This window comes from Rosa rugosa, chromosome 4 (assembly GCF_958449725.1).
Source record: "Rosa rugosa chromosome 4, drRosRugo1.1, whole genome shotgun sequence".
In the NCBI taxonomy this organism is placed as follows: Eukaryota; Viridiplantae; Streptophyta; class Magnoliopsida; order Rosales; family Rosaceae; genus Rosa; species Rosa rugosa.
In genome coordinates, this window is record NC_084823.1 from 28,052,785 (window position 1) to 28,077,551 (window position 24,767).

Consider the following 24,767-nt stretch of genomic DNA (forward strand, 5'->3'; position numbering starts at 1 on the left):
CCCACTTTTCACGTTCTTGGATTACAAGGGAGTGGTAAATATTGAATCCTCCATCACTTAGCTGTACCACCTTTCAATCTACACATTGTCCTCTTCTAGCTTCTTTGTTGCCTTTCAAGGAACTTGTCACTTCTGACATTAAAAATTCCGTTCCTGTCATTGTGATACATTTATGGACAACAGTTGGTTTGAGATTAGATATTCATATCAGAACAAGAATCAGTGGCTAGAAATTTGTATGTTCTGTCGTTTTCTCCATAATTCATAAATCTGTTTATGTCGCATATACCTGGTTGATATTGGAATGGGTTCCACAGAGCTTGGATATTTCCCAACTCTCTTACTGCATATATTTGCATGCATATGTTTTGGCTTTCTGGGATCAGTCTATAGGAAAACTTGTGTGATAATCCATGGATAAAAGTTCTGTCCATAGGCCCCTTCTTTCGAGCCGAGGTTCTGGGCATGCTTATGTCCGGAAGACGCCTCTTTTTGTGAACTTGGCAAAATGGATTCTGAAGATTGCAATGGGGCTGCTTTTCACTTTATGGGTTGCTCTAATATTTGTGTTCCCAGCAGAATTTGGGACTGAACTATACGAAACATGGGTTGCAGCGACCAGTGGAACTGTTTTTGGGATTACAGGTTTGCCAATAATTGAACTTGTAGTTGCTTCTAATTAACTACTCTTTTTCACATGTATCATTGTTCTGTAACTAACCTAAATGCTGCAAACTGCAGGAAGCACATTCCTGCTATTCAGCGGTCCCATTATCATCATTGCACTCCTTTCTGTAGTGTTTCTTATTATCTCCGGGGAAGAGGAGCTCCATGAGTATGTTAATTTTATTAGTTGGAAAGTATAAGGGACTTATCTTTACCTGGCCTTGTGTTTATACCATTACTTTCAGTATGCGTCTTCTGATTATCTTCAGAGTTCAATCACTTGAATAGTCACAGGACTTTTCGTAATGTAATATATATGAACTTGGGTGTAGGAAGAAGACTTCAAGTTATCCAAGTTTCCGCTTGTGGACATTTCCAGTTCTTGTGGATGGACCATTTGGTGTGGTTTCTGCTACTGAGCTTATTGGGATATTGCTTTTCATTGCGTTTGTTGTCTGGGCTGTCTGTTCTTATACTGTGCGTATCCTCAACTCCCTGTCTGCTGATAGCTTGACTTTCAAAGAGAATAGGTACGTAACATGCCTCATTCGAGATTTGAGCCTCATGATTATCTAGTTACTTGCCAATTGTTTAAGCTCTTCTATCACTAATCTTCATAATTTTTTCTATATTTACTGATTTTATATTTTATGTTGATACTTTCCATGGAGGATCTTTATTGCTTCCTTAAAACTGTTAAACCAATCCTTTAGTGCAAGCTTGATGAGCGCGCGCACACACACATACTTATATATACACACACAAAATAGAGGGCCATTTTAAGAGATTTCTTGTGGGGCCCACTTTTCTATCGCCCACTTTTCTATCGTATTTCGGCATCTCGACCATTCAGTTTTTAGGTCCTAATGTATAGATCATTTCTGCAAATTTTCAGCCAAATTGATGATCGTTAAGGTATCGAACTAGATTAAATCAATGGACGAACCGAATCTGTCCAACCTGAACCTTTCGTGTTCATAATTGTAAATCGCAGTTATGAATGCCTTAATGATTATCAATTTGGCTGAAAATTTGCAGAAATGATCTATACATTAGGACCTAAAAACTGAACGGTCGAAATGCCGAAAAAAGGAAATCTCTTAATGGAAAGTGGATCCCACAAGAGATCCCTTAAAATAGCCAAAAAAAGGAAATCTCTTAATGGAAAGACCCTGTATATATTAGGGCCCTTCCACTAAGGGATCCATGTTTTTGGCCAATTTGAGGGACAACAAGGACAGCCGTTGGATCTCTTTTAATGATCTTGGACGGCTGAGATTAAACCCTCTGTAAAGTATACACACGAATGAGTAATTCCTGAGGTTCATTGAAGAATGTTTCAGATTTTTCTCATCCTCAGGAATTACTCATTCGTGTATGTCAGCCATTATGAAACAATGAATATACTTGGGAAAGATCATAGAAGAATGTTTCAGATTTTTCTGAGGTTCATTCCAAATCTGCATATGTTATCTTCTGAAATCCTATGGTTGGCAAGTAAGAATTAATCTCAAGATTTTTACATTAATTGATAACCATACTCATGCGAGTGGGGAACTGACGCCAAATGAATATGTCACACAAGCTAACTTCTACTGAAGTTATGGAGGTTCAGTCAGTGAGATCTAAAGTATGACTCTTATGCTTATTAGATTATACACTGCCTGTCAAATCATTTGAGAACTTAAAAATTCTTTAACTTCTAAAGAAAGCTTACAGATTGTGTGATATTACATCATATGTCTATTTTTTTTTCCTTAAAAATTTACCTGCTTCAGTGTACACTTTGTGATAGGAGGGGAAATATGTTTCTTTCCATTCTCTTGTTTCTCACCTTAATGAATGGGAGAAGATCCCAAAGTTTCCCTGTCAGCAAACTTGTATTTAGCTATCCACCCTTACAGAGAAATTTTTGGCTTAAGTAGCAAAGTATTAATATTTGGGCATAAAACAGTATACATGAAACTCAATCCTTCACAATTTGCATGCAAACAGTGAAACTCATGTGCTGTTTCGTCCGTTTTTAAGATTAATTCTGTTAGCTGATCGATTTATTTGTTTACTTGAACTTGTCAGTTTGTTGTTCATGGAAATTTTGGGACTTCGTTTCGGCTTAATTGGCTTGTTTTGCTTCTCATTTTTGTTCCTGCCGATCTCAAGGGGATCAGTTCTTCTTCGCCTCATAAATATCCCTTTTGAGCATGCTACGAAATATCATGTATGGCTGGGACATCTAACAATGCTGCTCTTCACTGTCCATGGCCTATTATACGTAGTGGTATGGACGATTGAGGGTAATCTCCTTCAGGAAGTGAGTTCTCATGCTAGATTTAGTATTCTCTTGTACATTTCATTTTCATTCACTTTCGTAGCCATAATAACAAGTAAACAATAAGCACTGAGAACTAAGTAACAAGCATATGTGCTTCTAGCCTTGTCCATTTGATTCTGGAGTTATTTGTCAATGCAGTACGGAATTTTCTGTTTTAGTCATTATCTTGCTTTCTTTCCATTTGGTCTAAGTTTAGTTTTAGTTTTTATCTATAAAATGTTTGGAGAACCATACTAGAGGGCGACTTGACTCATATTCTTAATTATGTCAAACTGCTTATTTATAGTCTTCATTATTTGATGTAGATATTGTCATGGACTGATATTGGTATTGCCATTCTTCCGGGAGTAATCAGCCTCCTTGCTGGTCTCTTGATGTGGGTTACATCAATGCCTCCAGTGAGAAAGCTGAATTTTGAGTTATTCTTCTACACTCATCAGTTATATGTCATTTTTGTCGTCTTTTTGGCTTTGCACGTCGGTGATTTCCTTTTTGCATTTGCTGCTGGAGGCATATTTATTTTTCTTCTGGATCGTTTTCTAAGATTCTGTCAATCACGAAGGGTTGTTGATATAATTTCAGCAAAGTGCCTTCCATGTGGAACTGTAGAACTGGTTGTCGCCAAACCTGAAAGTAAAAAGTCTTCTTCACACGATTAGTATTTCTGTATTTATTAGTGTTCTATGACCATATGAGTGACCACTAGCTGTTTTATCTTTCAGATCTGCGGTACAATGCCCTCAGTTTTGTTTTTCTTCAAGTTCGGGAGCTATCATGGCTGCAGTGGCATCCTTTCAGTGTGTCATCCAGTCCTATGGATGGTAAATATCATATATCTGTGCTCATAAAGGTTCTTGGGAAATGGACAGAAAAGCTAAGAGGAAATATCTTGAAGAGCTCTGAGGATGTGTCGTGCAGTCTTCCTACTAAGTTAACAGCTTCTGTTGAAGGGCCTTATGGGCATGAGATACCATACCACATGACGTATGTACCCTCTTCCTTGATTGTCATTCAATCACAAAATTGTATCAGGTGGTACTAATCACTGGTTTGGCACAGTTAGTTTACACTAAATGAGGAGTGAAACATATGCTTGATAATGTGCTTCATTTAATTTCTACACACTATCTGGTGTCATGGCAATAAAATTTGGACACTATTTGATAGAAAGTTCAATTATTACCCAGAAAGGCTTGAACCTGATACAAAGCTAAAATGGTTTTGCATTGTTTAGTTGTCCTTATTCTGGTTCGAAGTAGAGGAATTTGGGACATCAAGCTTAATGATAACTTTTACTGTCGCTCACTAATGGCTTGACTCTTTGTTTTATTCTCTCTGCAGGTATGAAAATCTTATTTTAGTAGCTGGTGGCATTGGGATTTCCCCTTTCCTGGCCATCTTGAGTGACATTCTCCATTCTGTTCATCAAGGAAAGCCCTGTCTACCGAGAAATATCTTGATCGTATGGGCGGTCAAAAAATCAAATGAGCTTCCTCTTCTTTCAACCATTGACATGGAATCAACTTGTCCATCTTTCTCTACTAAACTAAATCTTCAGACTCTTATTTATGTCACTCGGGAATCTGAACCTCCATTGGTATGTTTTATTATATTTTGACACGCTGTGCTTTGTCTAATTTGGTTACGTGTCTATCCTTTTGTTATTGTAGTCATTTGTTTGGCATTTGATTGTTGTTATTTCCAGGAAGAGGGTAAAGTTGAAAGCACTGTCCAGTCTTCTCTCTGTCCCATGTCCAAAGGGTGTGGTATGTCTGTTTTGGTTGGTACTGGACATAATATATGGTCTGGCCTATACGTTATCTCATCTACACTGGGCTTTGTTATCCTAATTGGTTTGTTGGATATCCTCTACATAAACCCATTTGATATATCCACATGGTGGTATAAAGGGCTTCTTCTCGTAGCCTGTATGGTTGCAAGTGTTTTTATCTTTGGGGGTCTCGTGGTTGGTTTATGGCATCTCTGGGACAGAAGAATGTCAGCAAAGGAGCAAAGCAAGGAGGCAGAGCATAAAAAAACTGTAGCTCACAATGATTTAGACGAGAGAAGTCCTGCAAACTTTACCAGCATTATTTATGGTGCAAGACCAGACTTCAATGGTATGCCTTCCTGACATGTCTTTTCCCATTGTAAATACACATTACATGAATTTAATGAATATGTATCTATAATTCTATATGCATTTTAGAGATAAATCTTAACTATACACTTGGCAACAAATGGTTCAAATGCTAATTTATACTGACAATGTATCACGTACGTTCATGAATCATGGTAAGTTATTGACCATTGATGTTTAATTGGAAGCCATAGCTGATTGCTTACATTCTTTTACAGTAATTAAATAGATGTTTTAACCCCGAGCTCTTTGTACTGCAGAAATTTTTGGAACCGTATCAAGGGAATGGGGCCCTGTTGATGTTGGTGTATTTGTTTGTGGTCCTCCATCTCTTCAATCAAGTGTTGCTAAAGAAATCAGGTCACACACTATGAGGAGACAATCCATTGATCCTGTCTTCCATTTCAACAGCCATAGCTTTGACCTGTAGCTTGCACCCTCAATGTTTAAAGTAGGTACTTAAAGCCTTAAAGGATGTATACGTATATCCATTATCAAAAAAAAAAAAAGAAGGATGTACATATCTATTTATATGATTGTACATATATATTGAAAATATGTGTACTGTATGCTGGTATGATCTACCATGATGAACATAGTCGACCAGTTATGGTCTCCACTTCTTATACTGTAATTATTATGTATCTAAATTTTGTATTTTCTATGAATCTGTATTCTGTAGTAGTCGAAATCTTACTCTTTCATGTCTAAGGAATATGAGGGTTGGTTCAGCCCCACTGTTGGCAGCACAAGCAACACCAAACTGTAGTCTCCACAAAGTTGACTGTTTTGTTAAACTAGAAAAGCAAGTGGAATTCATCAATATAGTATTAATCCTCCAAAGTTGATCAAACCAGTATCCACGTACGGACTCTAATTATCTCCATGGATATGATGATCAATAGGAGAAAATTTGTTATTGTAGAATTCATGCTTATGACCCTAAGAAAGAATTCTTTGATCTGTTTTTCTAGTACTGAGGATTTGATTAGGAGAGAAATTTGTTATTTGTGGAGACTGAAGCTCCAACTTTACTCGAACCTTAGTTAGCTTAGAAGTAAGTGACACATGCATCAAATGTGATTATATGATGTTTAACTCCTATTGTAATTGCTTTACATCTATCCAGCTTACAACCCTGCAAGCTACTTATTCTATAATCTTTAACATATTCAAGCCGCTCTATACTGGTAACATCTTGTTGCTAGGTACATATACTCGATACTAGGTATTTTTTGGACGTCTCTCTTCTTCGGTTCATCCATATCTAGTGGCGTAGCCAGAAACATAAACTAGGAGGGTCAGGATTCATATTTTAACGATTAAACAAAAATAAAAATTTCATCAAATAATATAAAATTTATACACTAATTGTTATAAAAAAAAATCATATTTTAGTTTATATATCATTCTTTTGATATAAGAAAAAACACAAATCATTACAATACTTAAATATAACAAATTTCTCTAAACCAATTATAAATGTTCACGACGATTGCTCTTATTTTGATATATATATGTAATCATTATCAATATAAAAAACAATCCAATATATGTAATCAGGCATTCATCCACACATCTCACATTTGGTTTCGCAAATCATTTTCTATGATCTTTATGGAAGAATAAATTAAATTCATTAATCTCTAAAAATTTCTGAACTATGCAGAGAGTTAAAGGAATTCTTTAATTTTAATTGAATTGAAGTTATTAGCAAATTAAAATAAAGCTTACTCTCTAGTTATATCGAAGTCTTTGCCGAAAATTAGAAAAGACATGATGAACTCTTTGATCATATAAAGAGATGCAAGCGTGGAAAAATGATTAGGAGATAAACAAAAAAAAAAGAAGTAAAAAATCTAAACATATACGGGATAATAATTGATTAGTTGATCAATGAATAAAATATAGTAAGAAATTAAAAAAATGGTGAGGTTGTGCAGTTGTCCAAGCTGTGGATAACTGGTTATATTTTGAGAAAAATCAATCAATGGGCCAAAATTGTTCGACATTGTCTTGTCTTCTCTGTCAGAAGGGTCAAACAACATATATTTATGTGAAAGTCTATAACATTCTAACCAATCAGGGACTATTTCAAAATACTGATTTGACCCTTCTCGCCCTAGTGTGTCTACGCCATTAATGACCATATCTGAATCCAAATATTGATGAGACGATGGCAAATAGTATCAAACTATCATTAGGAAAGTTAGAACTTCGACTAGTCAATAGCACTATTCCTATCTAAACTTCTGGGTAGCAACCAATAATCTTCCCTGCCACACTTGAACCGCTGTGAATTAACAAATACACCACGCCCTTCTTTGTTATCTCGATCTCATATTCAGCTTTGCTTTGGTAGACGAGAAGTAAAGCTCATGAGCTAACTAGCCCCCCATTACTTGGAGGGAGGACATTTGAAAATTGAAATACAAGTATACATGGCATGAACTACAAGTATAGATGACTATTTACATTGCCATGTTTATAAAGGGACACAATTGCATGGACAACTCCCAACCCCAAAACTTCAGTTCCGGCCGGTCATGGCCAATGGTGAATCAGAAGTACTCTCTGCTCGTCTATATCAGCCGCTTCTTTCCAACTCCGCTGCCGATGTAGCTCCTTGTTCAAATGGCGGGAACAAGAACCGCTTCTTTTTGTCATTGTCGAAATGGGTTCTCAAATTTACAATGTGGTTAATTTTCATTGCATGGGTTGTTCACTTTTTATTAATACCTACGGATCTTGGGACTACTCTATCTAATGATTGGCTTGCTGCTACTGGTGGAACTCTATTTGGAGACAGTGGTATATATTAATCTCTAATTTTTTTTTAATTTTTTTTTTTTTCAGATGGCTAACTTGTTTTGATTATTAATTAATGGCAGGGAGTGTATTGCTGTTACACAGCGGTCCAATTTTGGCTATCGCTATACTTGCTTTTCCATATATCATTATTGTTGGGGAAGAAGAACAACAGCTTCAAGAGTATGCATGCAATACTCTTAAAGACCGGAATTGTACGCCGCCTATCTTGTGTTCGTTAAAAAGCACATTAATCTACTACAGGAAGAAGGACAAGCCCCCTCGATTCAACTTATGGTCCTTTCCTGTTCTGGTGGATGGACCATTTGGAGTTGTCTCTGCTGCCGAATTGATCGGCATTATTCTCTTTGTTGTATTTGTTCTCTGGGATCTGTATGCATTCACAGTAGTGAACTTTGAGCTGTTAGCCACCTATGGTGATTTGAGCCTTGGAGAAACAAGGTACATACTAACGTACAGAACCATGTTTTTTTCTGGCAGGGTTTTTTACACTTGAAAAGCTATACGAATGGGAGGTATTAAACATATTAGCTATACAATTCATATTCTTAAAATTGATGGCATATTTTTAACTTATAAACAAATTAATTCCTACTGAAAAAGAAAAAATGGCAATTCATATTTAGATTAAATATGAATTGCCATTTTTTGGTCAACGTACTGCTTCATGAGTAGGTGCTGTAAACCATTTCTTGTTGATGGGATTAATTTGCTTTCCCTTCTCTTCCTTTTCTTTTTTGGGTCTATATGAAGGGGAGAACGGAGATATATATCTTTTATATCTTTTTCTCCAAAGGAGAGACTTAACACTTTCAAAAAGGTTTATTTTCATGTTTCGATCCACAAACATGCCAACCTGCATGCAGTTTTCTAATTCTATACTAATGGTGAGATCGAGGTAATATAGGAAGGTACTATATAGTATTCAATGTTAATTGTCAGCATAATGCATAAAATTTAGGGTTAATTAGTAATTTGAATGTTCTTTTAGCCATAAGGCCACCAATTATTTTTTTCCCTCATAAGACCACTAGAATAAAAAATGTGTTAAATTTTGGATATAAAAATTAATATATTTACATAAATGCCACTAGAGTAAAAAGTTAACAATCATCCTCTCTCTCCTCTCCGGTGAGGTCTCCGGCCAACTCCGGCCAAAAAGACCTATGCTACCTAAAACCAAAAGCTATCATCCCCACTAACAAAAACTGCTGTCACCAACACTAAAAGCTACTCTCACCAGCAACAAACGCTACTCTCACCAGTAACAGAAAACTACTCTCACGAACAGCAAAAGTTGCTCTCACTAACACCAAAAGCTACTTTCACCAACAATAAAAGTTACTGTCACCAATACCAGCGACCTACTCTCACCAACACTAAAAAGCTACTCCAGTATCAAAAACTACTCTCACCATAAACAAAAGCTACTCCAGTATCAAAAACTACTCTCACCATAAACAAAAGCTACTCTCACCAACGCAAAAAACTACTATCACTACCGCAAAAAAGCTACATTCACCACCAACAAAAGCTACTCTCACCAACGCTAAGAACTACTATCACCACCGCCAAAAGCTACAATCATACACATCAACATCAAAAACTATTCTCACCAACAATAAAAAACTACTTTCACCAACTCCTAAAGCTACTCTCACCAACTCTGAAAGCTACTCTTACCAACATTGAAACCGCATCTTAGATAAGCAGAGAGAGTTTTGGCCGCACTTGATGATCTAACGCAAGTCTCTTACGATGACACAACAGCCACTCAGTAATTCTACGACATCGAATACACATCAACTATTGGAATTCTGCTTATAAACACTGATACAAATTCGAAAAATTCGCTCCTTCAAAACTAGCGCACAACTGAAGCCTTCCCACATATTCCTGTAAACCCGTCACTAATCCCATAATTACAAATCCAAACTAACATAATCTTCAAGTAATTACTCCATGACTCCATCACAAATTCACTTAAATCTTGAACATCAAACTTAACTATTCCAATCACTCTAAACAATTTGTAATCATATAGAGGTTTCTCAATTTATTCTTACAGCAAATCAAACTGAAGAAATTCGGAATCCAAATACTCAGTAAATCAAACTTAAGAATTCCATAAGCTCCGAATGTTCAAAAATCAAATAATTCTAGGCTGATGCGATCTGGAAACAGAAGGTAAACCTGAAGCTCGACGACGATGACGAATTAGGGCCGATTGCGCTCGGGCTCGACGACGAACGCAATCTAGAATCCGCTCAAGCTGGGATCTGGAATCCGCTCGACGACCTCGTATCTCGACGAGGAGCGTAAGGTCGCCGGAGTTGAACGACGCGGCGGTATCGAAGACGCCGATCAGATCAGCTTCACCTTCATCCTTCTCGCCTTACGCTGCGGGATCGTGAGATAGCCGGATTGGTGTTAGAGGCGGTGGATTTAAGGACCTCGATGAGCCATTTTCCGGCGACGTTGTCCTCGTGCGCGGAGATGGTGAGAATCTACTCCGGCGCGTCTCCGTTCGGGTCCGCTTTGACTTAGAAAGGTAATGGAGATGGAATCGGCGACAGAATCGGCGATGGCGTTGAGGAAGGGTGCCGCCGGATCTGAGCGAGATGGTGAGGTAGGGAGCTACCGGAGCTGAGCAAGATGGTGAGAAAGGGTTTTCTTGTCGGGGGAGAGAGAGAGAGAGAGAGAGAGAGAATTTCTTTCGTTTTGGTGAGAGACTTCGATGGAGTCAGTTTTTTTCCACACGAAGGGCAAAATTGTCAGGAAGGAAATAATTTTAAGATAAAAGTGGCCTTATGTGTACAAAAACATTTTGGTGGCCTTATGGCTAATCTAAGTTTCAAAATGACACTGTGTTTAATTTTCTATAAAATTTAGTAGTCTAAGAGATACTGCATCCAATATTAATGTTCTTCATAGTTTGCATGACGTGAAATATATGTAATCCTTTTCTTCAGTTTGAAGATTGGTTTCTTCAGCTGATGATCAGTTTCCTCTTTTACTGAACTTGCCAGATTAATGTTTCTGCACAATTTGGCGCGTAATCTTGGACAGATTGGCTTGGTTTGCTTGACATTTTTGTTCCTGCCGGTTGCAAGGGGATCAGTTCTATTTCGCCTTATAAATATTCCTTTGGAGCATGCTACGAGGTATCATGTGTGGCTGGGAAATCTCGCAATGCTGCTCTTTGCTACCCACGGCCTATTATATGTATTGATATGGACAACTAAGGGTTGTTTCTTTAGTCAAGTGAGTGGTCCATTCCAGATTTAGAAACTTGCCGTAGCAATTGAGCAAGCGATAAGCATGTGTTAGTAGCCATGTACATGCAGATTGATTGATTGTGGGAATTAATTAACCTTTAATTGCTTGCAATTAAACTTTAAAGGTTCAAATCATTTCCATGCTTAAACAGTAGTATACATGTATCTTTTTATGCAATAGACATTAAAGACTGCAAATTACATTATATGGTTAGCATGCTCTGAGATTGTGAGAAAAGTTCATATGTGAAATATGTCATTGAAAAGACTACTGCATAAATCAATACTAGGTACATAATATGAAATGAATTTATGAAAAGTGAAGTATTGAAGACTAGTTAAGGCTATCATTTATGTGATAATACTACTTACATGCTTGGTGCCTGGTACGAAGTTAGGAAAATCCATTTTAGTGTCTTGATATATCAATTGAATGGGCAGAGGACCATAAAAGAGCAGAGAACGTTGACATGTTTAACTGATAAATTTTTCATATATTTTTTTCTTTCTAAATTGATGCAGATATTGGAGTGGAAGGATACTGGTGTTGCCAATCTTGCAGGATCAATTAGTCTTAGTGTTGGTCTGTTGATGTGGATCACAACACTTCCTCCGGTCAGAAAGCGGAATTTTGAGTTGTTCCTCTACACTCATCAGCTATACATCATCTTCGTGGTCTTTTTGGCTTTGCACATTGGTTATCTCGTTTTTCCTACAGCTGCAGGCCCCATATTTATTTTTGTTCTTGATCGTTTTCTGAGGTTCTGTCAATCACGAAAGAGTGTTGATATAATTTCAGCCAAGTGCCTTCCATGTGGAACTGTAGAGTTGGTCCTCGCAAAACCTGAAAGTAAAATTTAATGTTCTTCATCTTCACATGTACCTGTATTTGTTTTATATATGTTCCGTGTATAACTGTATACATGAGTGACTATATGAGTCTTTCAGGTTTGCGGTACAATGCCCTCAGTTTTGTCTTTGTTCGAATTTGGGAGCTATCATGGCTACAATGGCATCCTTTCAGTGTTTCGTCCAGTCCTATGGATGGTAAATATCATATATCTGTTTTGATAAAGGCTATTGGGAAATGGACTGAAAAGCTAAGAGATTCTGTCTTGAAAAATTTGGAGCTACCTTGCACAAAGTTAACAATTTCTGTTGAGGGTCCTTACGGGCATGAGAAACCGTACCACATGATGTATGTACTCTCTTTCGTAATTCTCATTCATTCAATCGTATATGTTTCTTATCTAATCAGTACTGGTTTGGCAAGTTAGTTTTTATACTAAATAGCTAGCATAAGGAATAATGACTTGATATTTTGTTTTGCTCTCTCTCAGGTATGAAAATCTCATCTTAGTAGCAGGTGGCATTGGGATTTCACCTTTCTTGGCTGTCTTAAGTGACATTCTCCACTCTGTTAAGGAAGGAAAACCTTGCCTACCAAGAAATATTTTACTTGTCTGGACAGTCAAAAGATCAGATGAGCTTTCTCTTCTTTCAACCATTGGCATGGACTCAACTATCTGTCCATCTTTCTCTAATAAACTAAATCTTCAGGCCCATATTTACGTTACTCGGGAGTCTGAATTTCCCTCGGTACGTTCCCCTCCATACTTAATTTGGTTCGCTTTCTTTCTATATATATTTGTTAGTTTTAATTTATCCAAGTTTTTGCATGTAATTGTTATTTGTAGGAACATGGTGAAGTTGGAAATAGTACTGCAGATTTTTCTGATCTATGTCCCATGTCCAAAAGGTCTGGAATGTCCGTTTTGGTTGGTACTGGACATAATGTATGGTCTTGCCTGTATGTTATCTCATCTACTTTAGGCTTTGTCATCTTGTTGGGTTTGTTGGATTTCTTCTACATCAACCCCTTTGATATAACTTCATGGTCATACAAAGGATTTCTATTCTTAGCCTGTATGGTCGCAAGTGTCTTCATCTTTGGTGGTCTGGTGGTTTGTTTATGGCATCTTTCGGAGAAAAGAACTTCAGCAGAGGAAAAATGTGAGGATGATGAATCAAATTTTGGTAAGATTGAGCACACAGAAACTGTAACTCACAATGTTGCACACCAGGAAAGTCCTGCAAGTTTAACCAGGAGCATTCGTTATGGTGCAAGGCCAGACTTTAAAGGTACTTTAGTGAATACAGTAAACTCCCTGAAAGATGCACCAATTCCAAAAACACAGAGCTGCAAATAGAGAGTTACTTTTCATCAATGATTTTGATAGTTTGAAACGTACAATGTCCTATAGCTACATTGTTTTACAACTAAAGCATATTTTGAACATTTTCTACTGCAGAAATTTTTGGAAGCGTATCAAAGAATTGGGGCCATGTTGATGTGGGTGTCATTGTGTGTGGTCCTCCAACTCTTCAATCAAGTGTAGCTAAAGAAATCAGGTCACAAAGTATAAGAAGACAATCTGGAGATCCTATCTACCATTTCAACAGCCATAGCTTTAGTCTGTAATATACCTTGCCCCCTCTATCTTTATTGTTTGAAGTACTCAATTAGCTTAACTAGAAGCTATAAACTCTCAATATTGCAGCAATATTAGGGTTTTAGTTGTTTGATTCACTACTCTCAAGATCATGACAATAGTTCATAGTGTTGTTGGTAATTATCTTGGGAATGTTGCGAGTTTTCCTTTGGCTTCTGCTCACCCACTCTGGTGGGTAGAGGAATCTTCGCTCGTACCAAGCATTGGAAATCTTATGTCTTCTCCAAGATTGCCAAAATGTGGAGCTTTAAAGCGTTGGTGTTCTAATGGTCAAGTTGAGGCTGGCTTTGAACTTTCATAGTCAATAACCTTGCTGTACCTAAAACGTGAACCCAGCTTCTTTGTTTTGAGGGGAATGAAATTGATTCTCATTGATTAATCAGCATTAATTACAATCTAAATTCAGAGCACTCTCCACAGACGGAGGTGCAACAACCAAGTAGAATAACAATGTAAATGCATTGCATCTTGAGCTAGAATATGGACAACTTGGTTGGCAGCCTAGCTTCTAGCTTCTTCTTTTTTTTGTTTTTTGTTTTTTTTCTCTTTTTGAGAGGAATAAAGTTGTTTCATTGATTAGACAACATTACAATCGAAATTCAACGCACTCTCCACAGACAGAGGGGCAACATCTTAGAAAATAGAATTACATTGTAATTGCATTGCATCCTGAGCTGATAGGTGGGCTACTTGGTTGGCTGACCTTCTAGTGTGTATGAGCCCCGTGCTGCAGGCATCCTAGCTTCTTGTTGCAAGGTGAGTTAGAAATATTGGTTGCATATGGATCTTTGTGATTATTAACGTTAATTGTACTATTTTTCTTTTTTTGGACCAATTATAGGTATAACTGGAAGGAGTAAAAGCTTATCTAGAATTGCTTGGAAGTTGAGTCTTTGATAGGTTGAGCATTTGTTTGCTCAATTATATGTGAGCTAAGACAATCACAGGAGCTCAACTTTGCTGATTGTTTGGTGCTAGCTTGTTTGGTATAGTACAGAAGTACAATTAGTATTTGGTCAAATTTTAAAAGCTTGTTTCACCGTGTGTAAAATGTGGAGCAAGAGATTACCATTAAATGTGGAGCAAGAGATTAGAATAACTACTAATATTTATAATCAACTAAGATGGTTATATATATATATTTGGCAAAAGAACTTGCATTAAAAAAGAAATTAAGTTTTTTTTTCTGAAGCGCCCGCGGGCGAAAAAATATATTCATAAGCCAGAATAGGCTATTACATACTCTTCCGCTGTCATCTAGACAGACAAGAAGATAGTGGTAGTACCCACAGTGGTACATAGAAAAAGACCTACTCATTGTACAATCAAATACGTAGACATAGCGGGATCCCCCTTTGATACTACGCCGGAGGCGCTATTAAGTTGGTGTAAAACCATAATTACATGCTCACAACATATGCACAACAATCATAAAAGGATTAAGGCTTACCTTCAGCAATAACAGACATGGATTCCATCTTATGCAACTGCTTAACTCGATCACTGAATGTGGTCTTCTGTTACTTACCAACTTGCTTCTCAATGGACATAACTTATGCAATAGTCGTGGTAGTAATCAGGGACCAATTCATCTGTATATATATGAGACTTAAACCTCAAGAAGCTTCCCATTAAAGCATTCCTTGTCGGTTTAGGTTTCACTGTTAGATTCCTAATGTATCACAACTTGTAGCCTTTCTTGTAGACTAAGCAATGGATTACTATCCTTAATGAATTGATACACTACTGCATTAAGTCAATAGTAATGTTTTACTGTTTGTATCCATGTTAAACTAGGATTGATATTAAGCTAATCATCAATTACTTTATGATGATATGTGTTATGTCCATATTTGATCTTACAATCTCCCCCTTGGACTCACACATATCATGCTCGATGATTTGCACCAGAGGACATCAAAACCTACTTAACTTACTGAAGTGCGCGCCAAATAACAAACTCAAATAGAAAATCCATTCCAACATGGTCAGATCACAATTACTTATGTAGAGCAAGAAACAGTATACATTTTAACAAAAAAGCAGAGTTTCAAAACCACTAACACAAGATTCTGCAATCCACATATGTTCAACCAGAAGTGATACAATATATGTTAATGTGTATCAACAAGTAAACATATATTAGGTCCTACTTTATGTTTCTAAAACCAGAAACTCAAGCAAATTCACTGAACACTGATGGCTTAAAAATATTGCTTGAACCTTATCATCATGCTTCACATGATTTAAGCCATCTGATAGCAAGTATAACTTTAAACACAAAATCGATAATTTTCAGAACATTCAACAAAAAACTGCAGCAATAACCAAAATCTGAAAATACCTCAAAATTTATTAATAATAAAATCTGTCATTACAAATAAGTTGTGATAAATAAAGTCAAAAGATCACAACTAAAAATACAAGAACTCAAAAACCTTAGAAATTTAAATTGCTCCAACTGGATTAACTCTCTACTGAACCTAAGCATCTAGATTAGCTAAAACTCCAATGCTGGTTGTATGCTTCTGGAATGCTGCTACTGACAAGGCCTTGGTGAAGGGGTCTGCTAGCTGTGAATTCGTGTCAATGCTCAAAACAGCTATCTCACCATGCTTAACCCTTTCTCTAACACTGTAATACTTTAAATCAATATGCTTAGAATTATTTGATCTTTTACTGTTCTTGCTAAAGAAAACTGCTGCTTCATTATCGCAATAAATCACAAGTGTGTCTGCCACAATGTGACTTAACACTTTGGTCTGCATCAAGAAATTCCTGATCCAAAGTCCTTCACACACAGTTTCATATACTGCAATAAATTCAGCTTGCATGGTGGAGGTTGAAACTAGAGTTTGCTTCATGGTTTTCCAAGAAACTGCACCTCCTGCTAGCATGTACACGTATCCACAAGTTGACTTCTTGGAGTCTGGATAATTCCCTGCGAAATCAGAATCTGAAAATCCAACAAGTTTCAGATCCTCCACTTGCCTATAAACTAGCATATGACTTTTAGTTTTCTGCAGGTATCTCAACACTTTCTTCCCAGCTACCCAATGTTCATGGCCTGGATTAGACTGGAATCTCGATAAAATCCCTACTGCAAAAGACAAGTCTGGCCTAGTGCAGACTTGTGCATACATGAGACTTCCTACAAGTCTAGCATAAGGCTTTGACTCCATAATTTCTTTCTCAACATCACTATTAGGACTCTGCTTCTTGGTTAACTTATCACCTTTGGACATGGGAACTTCTCCAGCTGCACACTTTTCCATACCAAATCTCTTTAAAACTTTGGTAATATAATTCTGTTGAGACAAACCAAGTAGTCTCTGTGCTCTATCTCTTTTAATCTCAATACCTAGTACATAGGATGCTTCTCCTAAGTCTTTCATGTCAAAATTATTTGACAGAAAGCTCTTAGTGTCTTTAAGCAGTTTAATGTTACTGCTAGCCAAAAGTATATCATCCACATAGAGAACTAGGAAAATAAAATTGTTCCCAACTGTCTTCAAGTAAACACACTTATCAACAAGATTTTCTGTAAATCCAAAAGTAGAAATCACAGAATCAAATTTCTTGTACCACTGTCTAGAAGCTTGTTTTAGGCCATAAATTGATTTTCTTAACCTGCATACTAAGTTTTCACTTCCACCTTGCACAAAACCTTCTGGCTGCCTCATATAAATCACTTCATCTAGTTCACCATTCAACAAGGCTGTCTTAACATCCATCTGGTGCAACTCCATATCAAAATGAGCAACTAAAGCCATGATTATCCTAAACGAGTCTTTTGTAGAAACTGGAGAAAAAGTCTCAGTAAAATCAATGCCCTCCTTCTGTGTAAAACCCTTGGCAACTAATATTGCTTTATGTCTCTCTACATTGCCATTTGCATCTCTTTTGGTTTTGAAAACCCATTTACAACCTATAGATTTCTGATTAGGGTCAGGTTCAACTAATTCCCAAACTGCATTTTGGCTCATGGAATCAATTTCTGCTTCCATTGCTAGCTGTCATTGGTGAGATTCATTACTTTCAATAGCCTGGTTAAATGTAGTTGGATCATTGTCCTCTGCACAGTCCATTTCAATTTCTGCTTCTTGCACATAAACAATGTAGTCACTCTCTTCCCCCTCCCCCCCCCCCCCCCCATAAGTTGGTTTTCTTGCTCTCTGTGATCTTCTAGGCTGAGCTACTGGATGATTTTGAGGTTCTTCAATAGGGATTTGTTCAGGTACTGGATCAGTTACTTGACTAGTTACGTGACCAGTTACTTGACCTGGTACAGTTACTTGGTCAGTTACATGGTCAGTTACATGACCAGGTGCAGTTACTTGGTCAGTTAGATGGTCAGTTACTTGACCAGTTACATGACCAGTTACTTGATCAGGGATAGTTACGTGGTTAGTTACTCGACTAGTGACTCGATCAGTTACATCTTGTTCTAAAGGCAACACAACACTTACATTCTCATCCGACACAATTTCCTCAAAATCTGAGGTTAAATCCTCAAGGTTTGTATTGTGAACTTTTTCACTTAGAAACTTTACTTGATGTGTTTCAAAAATTCTAGGTGAATGATGAGCAGAATATAATTTATAGCCTTTAGATTTATCTGGATAACCTATAAAATAGCAACTAACTGTCTTAGGATCAAGTTTATTCAAGCTTGGATTATAAATCCTAGCTTCTGCATGACATCCCCAAACATGGCAGTGATGAAGACTAGGTTTTCTGCCACACCAAAGCTCAAAAGCAGTCTTTTTTATAGCCTTACTAGGGGTCCTGTTGCAAATATAATTTATAGTTTTTAAAGCCTCACCCCACAAAAATTTTGGCAAACCAGTTGTACACATCATGCATCTAACCATGTTCAAAAGGGTCCTATTCTTTCTCTCTGCAACATCATTCTGTTGTGGGTTATAGGGTGTTGTATATTGAGCTTTAATTCCATTGTCTTGCAAAAACAAGGCAAATGGACCCTTTTGTTGGCCGGATTCAGTGTACTTGCCATAGAACTCACCCCCTCTATCTGATCTCACTGTTTTAATTTTCTTTTCTAGTTGATTTTCTACCTCAGACTTAAAATCTTTCTTTCAATGCTTGTGCCTTTTCTGAAAGTAGATAAATATAACTGTATCTAGAAAAGTCATCAATGAATGTGATAAAATACACATTCCCACAGATAGTTTGATGCCTAAATGGTCCACATATATCAGTGTGTATGAGTTCTAATAAATTTTGGCTTCTATATGCAGTCTTCTTTCTAGTATTAGTTATTTTTCCCTTAAAGCATTCAACACAGTCTGTTAGATCAGAAAAATCAAGTTCATTTAGGATGTTGTTTTTCACCAAAATTTTCAGTCTGTCTTTTGAACATGGCCGAGTCTTCTAGGCCATAAAAATGCAGACTTTTCATTTAGTTTGGTTCTTTTAACACCTGTTAAAGTGCTAGTACTGTTTGTGTTATTTTCAACAAGTAAAATTTCTTGTTGAGCCATTGAACAATTTAATTGTAAATAATCATTCATAATAACACCAGAACCAATTTGAACAGAATTTTTAGAAATAAGAATTCCATTACTATCCATAACAAGTCTACAACCAGATTTTACTAAAAGAGAAACTGAAACCAAATTCCTTCTCATGGAAGGTACATAAAAAACATTGTCCAGAACTAACAATTTTCCTAATCCTAAATCGAGCTTTAAGGTTCCAATAGCCTTGACTGCCACTCTCATGACATTGCCTACACACAGGTTCACTTCATCACTTTTTGGGATTCTCCTCCTTATGAATCCCTGCAAAGAATTAGTAATATGAATAGGTGAGCCTGAATCTATCCACCAAGACTATGGTTCAACATTTATAAGATTAATTTCTAAGGAAAAAACTGTATTAGAAATTTTTTTACCCTTTTTGGCTAACCAATTTTTATAGCCAGTGCAGTCCTTTTTCATGTGTCCTACTCTTTTGTAAAAGTAGCACTTGAACCTGAATGGCCTGTTTTCCTTGGCCACTGCAGCTGTTGAACTCTTAGTTATGGCTTTGATAGGCTTGAGCTTATTCTGGGGCTTTTTCCTTTTAGGCTTCTCAATAAGGTTAATGGTCGTAGTAGGTTCCTTTTCTTCCTTGATCCTAGATTCCTCATCCACACAGATGGATATAAGTTCATCTAGAGTCCAGTTTCCCTTTTGAGAGTTGTAACTGGTCCTAAGATGACTAAAACTGTTCGGCAAGGAATGTAGTGCATAATGCACTACCTACTAATCCCTAACCCCCATCAAGAGTTCCCTAAGTCTGCCATTTATATTGATCATCTTCATAATATGCTCTCTAACTCCCCCTGAACCCATGTACTTCAAATCATGAAACTCTTTAGTCAGTCTAGCTGCTTCTGCTTTTTCACTTTCTTTAAACTTAGTACCTATGTGTTCCAGAAAATCTGATGCTAGCTCAGGCTCTTCAATACTTCCCCTGACAGTCTTAGACATAGAGATTCGAATGAGGTTCTTAGCCATTCTATTGGATCTATGCCACTTCTTGTAAAGATCAGTTTCCTTCTTAGTGCTCTTTTCAGTTAACTCTTCAGGCTTGTCCTCAGTGAAGCAATAGTCTATGTTTTCATGCATTCCCATGTAGTTTTCTACGGAGTCTAGCCAAGCTCTATAATTTGTTCCAGTTAACATCAAGACACTGTTTAAGTTCATGTAAGAGTTACCTAAGGAGCAAAACAAAATTCATGTGAGTTCTCAATTTTGTAAAGAAAATAACTTTAAGTTTTCTGTGTTTTATTTAGCTTTAAGCAATCAAAACAAGAACATACAGAAAACCTAAACAAACCATACTTGCATTCATGTCAGTCCATAACAAAAAACAATGTTAAGCAACACTTTTGAGCAGAAGCATAACATCCTGGAGTTCTTTATCAATATGCCATGTTCAATGAAAACAAGTTATCCAAAGAAATTTATCCACATCTTTAGACAGAAGAAAAATTTCTAAGTATCCGTATTTATTTTCATCAAGCATGCATACTGCTGTTTTGTATTCTAAAACCATACTTAACCACTTCTTTGGAAGATAAAACTGAAGCATAGTTTTAAAACACAAAACACAATTTCAGTTTTGTTACTTGATCAGGTACAGTTACTTGGTTGGTCAGTTACTTGACCAGTTACACATACCTGATCAATGTTTTCTGCCAACATCAATGAAGGATGCTTTGTGCATCATAATCACTTATGCCAACAGAAAACCACAAAACATATGAGCTCTTTTACTTTACATTCTATCCAGATTTATCCTTGTAAGAAAATTAAGCTCTTGTATCTGTCAACTTTAACAACGTGTAAACAAAATCTGGGAGATTTTTGTTCTTCATACAATTTTACACAATCACAGATACAATACCATATCATCAATCAATTCAACATGCATATTCAAGCATAACCAAAATTGATTCGATTCCAAGAAACCACAGAACAATCAAGAAATTGTAAATTTCATCCGGTCACCATCTACTCTAGCCTAACGCACGCCGAGAATGCAACTAGGGTTCTCGAGCACAATCAAAAACGCAATTATCATGCTATGAATCAAAATCAATTTCACAGAAAAACCTGTTTTTTCTTTTTCCCCAATTTGCTGCTAAAAAATCATAGCGGAAGCGTGAATTTTATAATTAACCAGATGCAGCAGTCGACTTAAGTAACTTACCTTGATCAGGTACCTGACCAATTACTTGGTCAGTTACTTAATTGGTCAGGTACCTGATCAGTTACATGACCAGTGACTTGGTCAGTAACCTGATCAGTTACTTGACCCGTAAAGCAAAAACCCTTAAAAAATTTTATGTTTGTTTTGCAAAACCCTAAAACGATTTTTCATATTTGTGAGCCTATGCTCTGATACCAATTGTAAAACCATAATTACATGCTCACAACATATGCACAACAATCATAAAAGGATTAAGGCTTACCTTCAGCAATAACAGACATGGATTCCATCTTATGCAACTGCTTAACTCGATCACTGAATGTGGTCTTCTGTTACTTACCAACTTGCTTCTCAATGGACATAACTTATGCAATAGTAGTGGTAGTAATCAGGGACCAATTCATCTGTATATATATGAGACTTAAACCTCAAGAAGCTTCCCATTAAAGCATTCCTTGTTGGTTTAGGTTTCACTGTTAGATTCCTAATGTATCACAACTTGTAGCCTTTCTTGTAGACTAAGCAATGGATTACTATCCTTAATGAATTGATACACTACTGCATTAAGTCACTAGTAATGATTTACTGTTTGTATCCATGTTAAACTAGGATTGATATTAAGCTAATCATCAATTACTTTATGATGATATGTGTTATGTCCATATTTGATCTTACAGTTGGTTGTTGTATGATTTTTTTTTTTTAAATTAATAAATAGATAATTTTCATTACTTATCAATCGATAGCCATTACGGCACATGTATATTATCTTAGGCTCTAACATATAGCTATGAAAGCCAAGCAACTAGAATAACTAACAAATATCGCTTATTCTTTTATATATGTTTATTCAAACAAAATGAGCCTACAAGGAAGAGTTGCATCAGAAAATATCCAACTAACTACAGAATTCCCAAAAGTCTAGGTACACACTTGTGGTACAATAAAGAACTCCTAGAAAAATTCTTTCGAAGACATATATCATCAAGTTGGACAAAAAAAAAAAAAGTCAGAAAATAAACGAACGAAGCCTATGACTAATTCCCAGTCCCAAAGTCACTAGAAAGTCCAGTAAGATGTAAGCTCCAGTGAAGCTTGGCCAACACCATCACCCTCTGACCACAACCATAGCAAAACACTACTTGGCCATAGGCCATCTTTTCCTACCGCCAGACACACGCACTGCATCTAACATAGATCAGGCTCAAGATGATCAGCAACATCGATCACCAACCATCCACTGATAGCTAGTCCAAGAAGCCAGACATAGGCGCGTACTCGATTGTGAGAAACCACTGCAATCCCCAGCTCATCTCTGCAAACGCCATCCTCCATCTCGCTACCCCATTGTGCTCGACTCCACCGGCGCCGCCATTTCACCAACCTCCATCTTCAGACCAAAGATAGACCAGATGGGGGTCGATCTAGCTAGACGTCCTGCATCTTTATTCTCTAGGCTCTAACTCATCTATAAGATAGCAGAGGAATGTTAGGGCTACGCAGCCCATCCAACGACAATGTCGTAAGGACGCGCCATCAGACGCAGAAGAGGACTTTTAGGGTTTCATGAGGTGCGTGAGAAAGCTTGGCTAAGTATGGTTGGTAGTAGATTAAAAGTTGGTTATATTATTATTAGCATAAGCTGGAGCATAATTCACGTTTTATTTTAGTGTTCTTTCATTTTGCTTTTCCAACTCGAACTTCTATGGACTTGGAACTTTATGAAATTTGGATTGTATAAATATTCATATTTGAGGTAAACTAATTATCTCTAAATTTTGAATTTGAATTTGATTATAATTGAAGGCATTGCTAGAATCTGAACTGTGATGTTAGGCATTAGACTTGTGTTCAAACTCACTGAGCTAAAAATTTATTCTTCTAAGGTATTACTGATTAATTCATATCATAGTGTACTCGAGGTCACTTGAGCATCTGCCACCGTACCCTTTAATTGGTAGGCTATATAGCCATATATGGCTTATCACATGTAATCATTGTAGAGAATCTTTGATACTTGTTGCCACCATAAGCCATAATGCAGTAAGGTATAATTCAAACTCATTCTGTTATACATCTTGCAACGGCTATTTTTTTTATTTTTTCCAAAAATTCCCAACGGCTTGGTTAATTATAACGGTAACTTTCACATTTTCTATAAAAACTTAAAACCATACCTTCAGTTTTCATTCCTCTTTGTTCAATCTTAGTCTCTTCTATCCATTTTCGACTATGAGTAATTCTCAAATATCATCATCCTCTTTGTCTTCAAATGGAACCGATGATTATTATTATCGGGTCATGGCTTCATTTGATGAGGAGCAAGATTTATTGCTTCGCATGTATGCGAATAATAATCACCTCTTGACGGATTTGGATGACAATGAGGACGACGAGGCTGAATCGAGGCGTAGAGGAGCAGTTCCTGGCCATATAGTTATTAATCGTCCTCGACAAGAAGCTGGATATAATCTATACATGGATTACTTTGTTGAGGTTCCGCGATTCGGAGAAGCCAAATTTCGCAGACGATTTCGAATGAGCAACAATTTATTTCATCAAATTGCGGAAGCCGTCAAAGATCACGATAATTTCTTTGTGCAACAATGCGATGGTATTGGTAAGCTCGGATTATCATCTTTGCAAAAATTTACAGCTGTTTTTCGAATGCTTGCATATGGTGTACCAGCTGATGCCCTTGATGAATATTTAAAAATTGGTGAGTCTACTGCAATTCGATGTATGAAAAGGTTTTGTCGAGCTGTTATAGAGGTTTTTGGAAACCGCTATCTAAGAACACCTAACGCCGAGAATGTTGCGAGACTTTTTTATATATGTGAAGAACGTGGGTTCCCAGGAATGTTAGGGGGCTTAGATTGCATGCATTGGCGTTGGAAAAATTGTCCAACAGCTTGGGCAGGAATGTATGCAGGGCGTAGTAGATCACCAACTATTATCCTCGAGGCAGTAGCTGATTATGATCTGTGGATCTGGCATGCACATTTTGGTTTACCAGGCTCCAACAACGACATCAATGTGCTTGAAGCATCTCACCTATTTGCAAATCTTGCGGAAGGTAAATCTCCTCCCGTTAATTATAAGATTCTAGAAAAAGATTATGACACCGGTTATTATTTAGCCGATGGTATATATCCTAAGTGGTCTACACTAGTGCAAACTATTCATGATCCTCAAGGTCCAAAAAAAGTATTGTTTGCCAAAAAACAAGAGTCGTGTCGGAAGGATGTTGAATGAGCATTTGGAGTTCTTCAATCACGTTGGGCAAT

The 24,767-nt window shown here is 36.9% G+C and overlaps 3 protein-coding genes across 4 annotated transcripts; all 3 read left to right on the top strand.

Moving 5' to 3' along the window:
- The first annotated feature begins 122 nt into the window (after positions 1-122).
- LOC133707311 (ferric reduction oxidase 7, chloroplastic) lies at positions 123-5,822 on the top strand. 2 transcript variants are annotated; one of them, XM_062132870.1, is made up of 9 exons: positions 123-645; positions 742-835; positions 999-1,196; positions 2,743-2,960; positions 3,581-3,631; positions 3,721-3,982; positions 4,340-4,595; positions 4,704-5,118; positions 5,399-5,822. In XM_062132870.1, the coding sequence occupies exons 1-9, from the start codon at positions 414-416 to the stop codon at positions 5,566-5,568; spliced, it is 1,896 nt and encodes a 631-aa protein (XP_061988854.1). In that variant the 5' UTR covers positions 123-413; the 3' UTR covers positions 5,569-5,822. The 2 variants fall into 2 exon arrangements, with proteins under 2 accessions (XP_061988854.1, XP_061988853.1); XM_062132869.1 differs by having other exon boundaries at positions 125-645; positions 2,743-2,977; positions 3,304-3,631.
- Positions 5,823-7,650: 1,828 nt separating this feature from the next.
- On the top strand, positions 7,651-14,405 carry LOC133707184 (ferric reduction oxidase 7, chloroplastic-like). Its single transcript, XM_062132745.1, has 8 exons — positions 7,651-7,949; positions 8,030-8,408; positions 10,997-11,231; positions 11,768-12,095; positions 12,194-12,443; positions 12,586-12,844; positions 12,943-13,387; positions 13,558-14,405. The coding sequence occupies exons 1-8, from the start codon at positions 7,685-7,687 to the stop codon at positions 13,725-13,727; spliced, it is 2,331 nt and encodes a 776-aa protein (XP_061988729.1). The 5' UTR covers positions 7,651-7,684; the 3' UTR covers positions 13,728-14,405.
- A 9,294-nt stretch (positions 14,406-23,699) lies between these two features.
- LOC133742819 (uncharacterized) lies at positions 23,700-24,767 on the top strand. Its single transcript, XM_062170498.1, has one exon. It carries the CDS (start codon positions 23,713-23,715, stop codon positions 24,733-24,735), a length of 1,023 nt encoding a protein of 340 aa, XP_062026482.1. The 5' UTR covers positions 23,700-23,712; the 3' UTR covers positions 24,736-24,767.

Bases quoted from the DNA above. Each gene is read 5' to 3' on its own strand.
- LOC133707184 (XM_062132745.1), top strand. From the start codon at position 7,685: ATGGCCAATGGTGAATCAGAAGTACTCTCTGCTCGTCTATATCAGCCG. The intron at 7,950-8,029 runs GTATATATTAAT...AATTAATGGCAG, and splicing joins AACTCTATTTGGAGACAGTG to GGAGTGTATTGCTGTTACAC. The intron at 12,444-12,585 runs GTATGTACTCTC...GCTCTCTCTCAG, and splicing joins GAGAAACCGTACCACATGAT to GTATGAAAATCTCATCTTAG.
- LOC133742819 (XM_062170498.1), top strand. From the start codon at position 23,713: ATGAGTAATTCTCAAATATCATCATCCTCTTTGTCTTCAAATGGAACC.
- LOC133707311 (XM_062132869.1), top strand. From the start codon at position 414: ATGGATAAAAGTTCTGTCCATAGGCCCCTTCTTTCGAGCCGAGGTTCT. The intron at 2,978-3,303 runs GTGAGTTCTCAT...TATTTGATGTAG, and splicing joins AGGGTAATCTCCTTCAGGAA to ATATTGTCATGGACTGATAT. The intron at 4,596-4,703 runs GTATGTTTTATT...TGTTATTTCCAG, and splicing joins GGGAATCTGAACCTCCATTG to GAAGAGGGTAAAGTTGAAAG.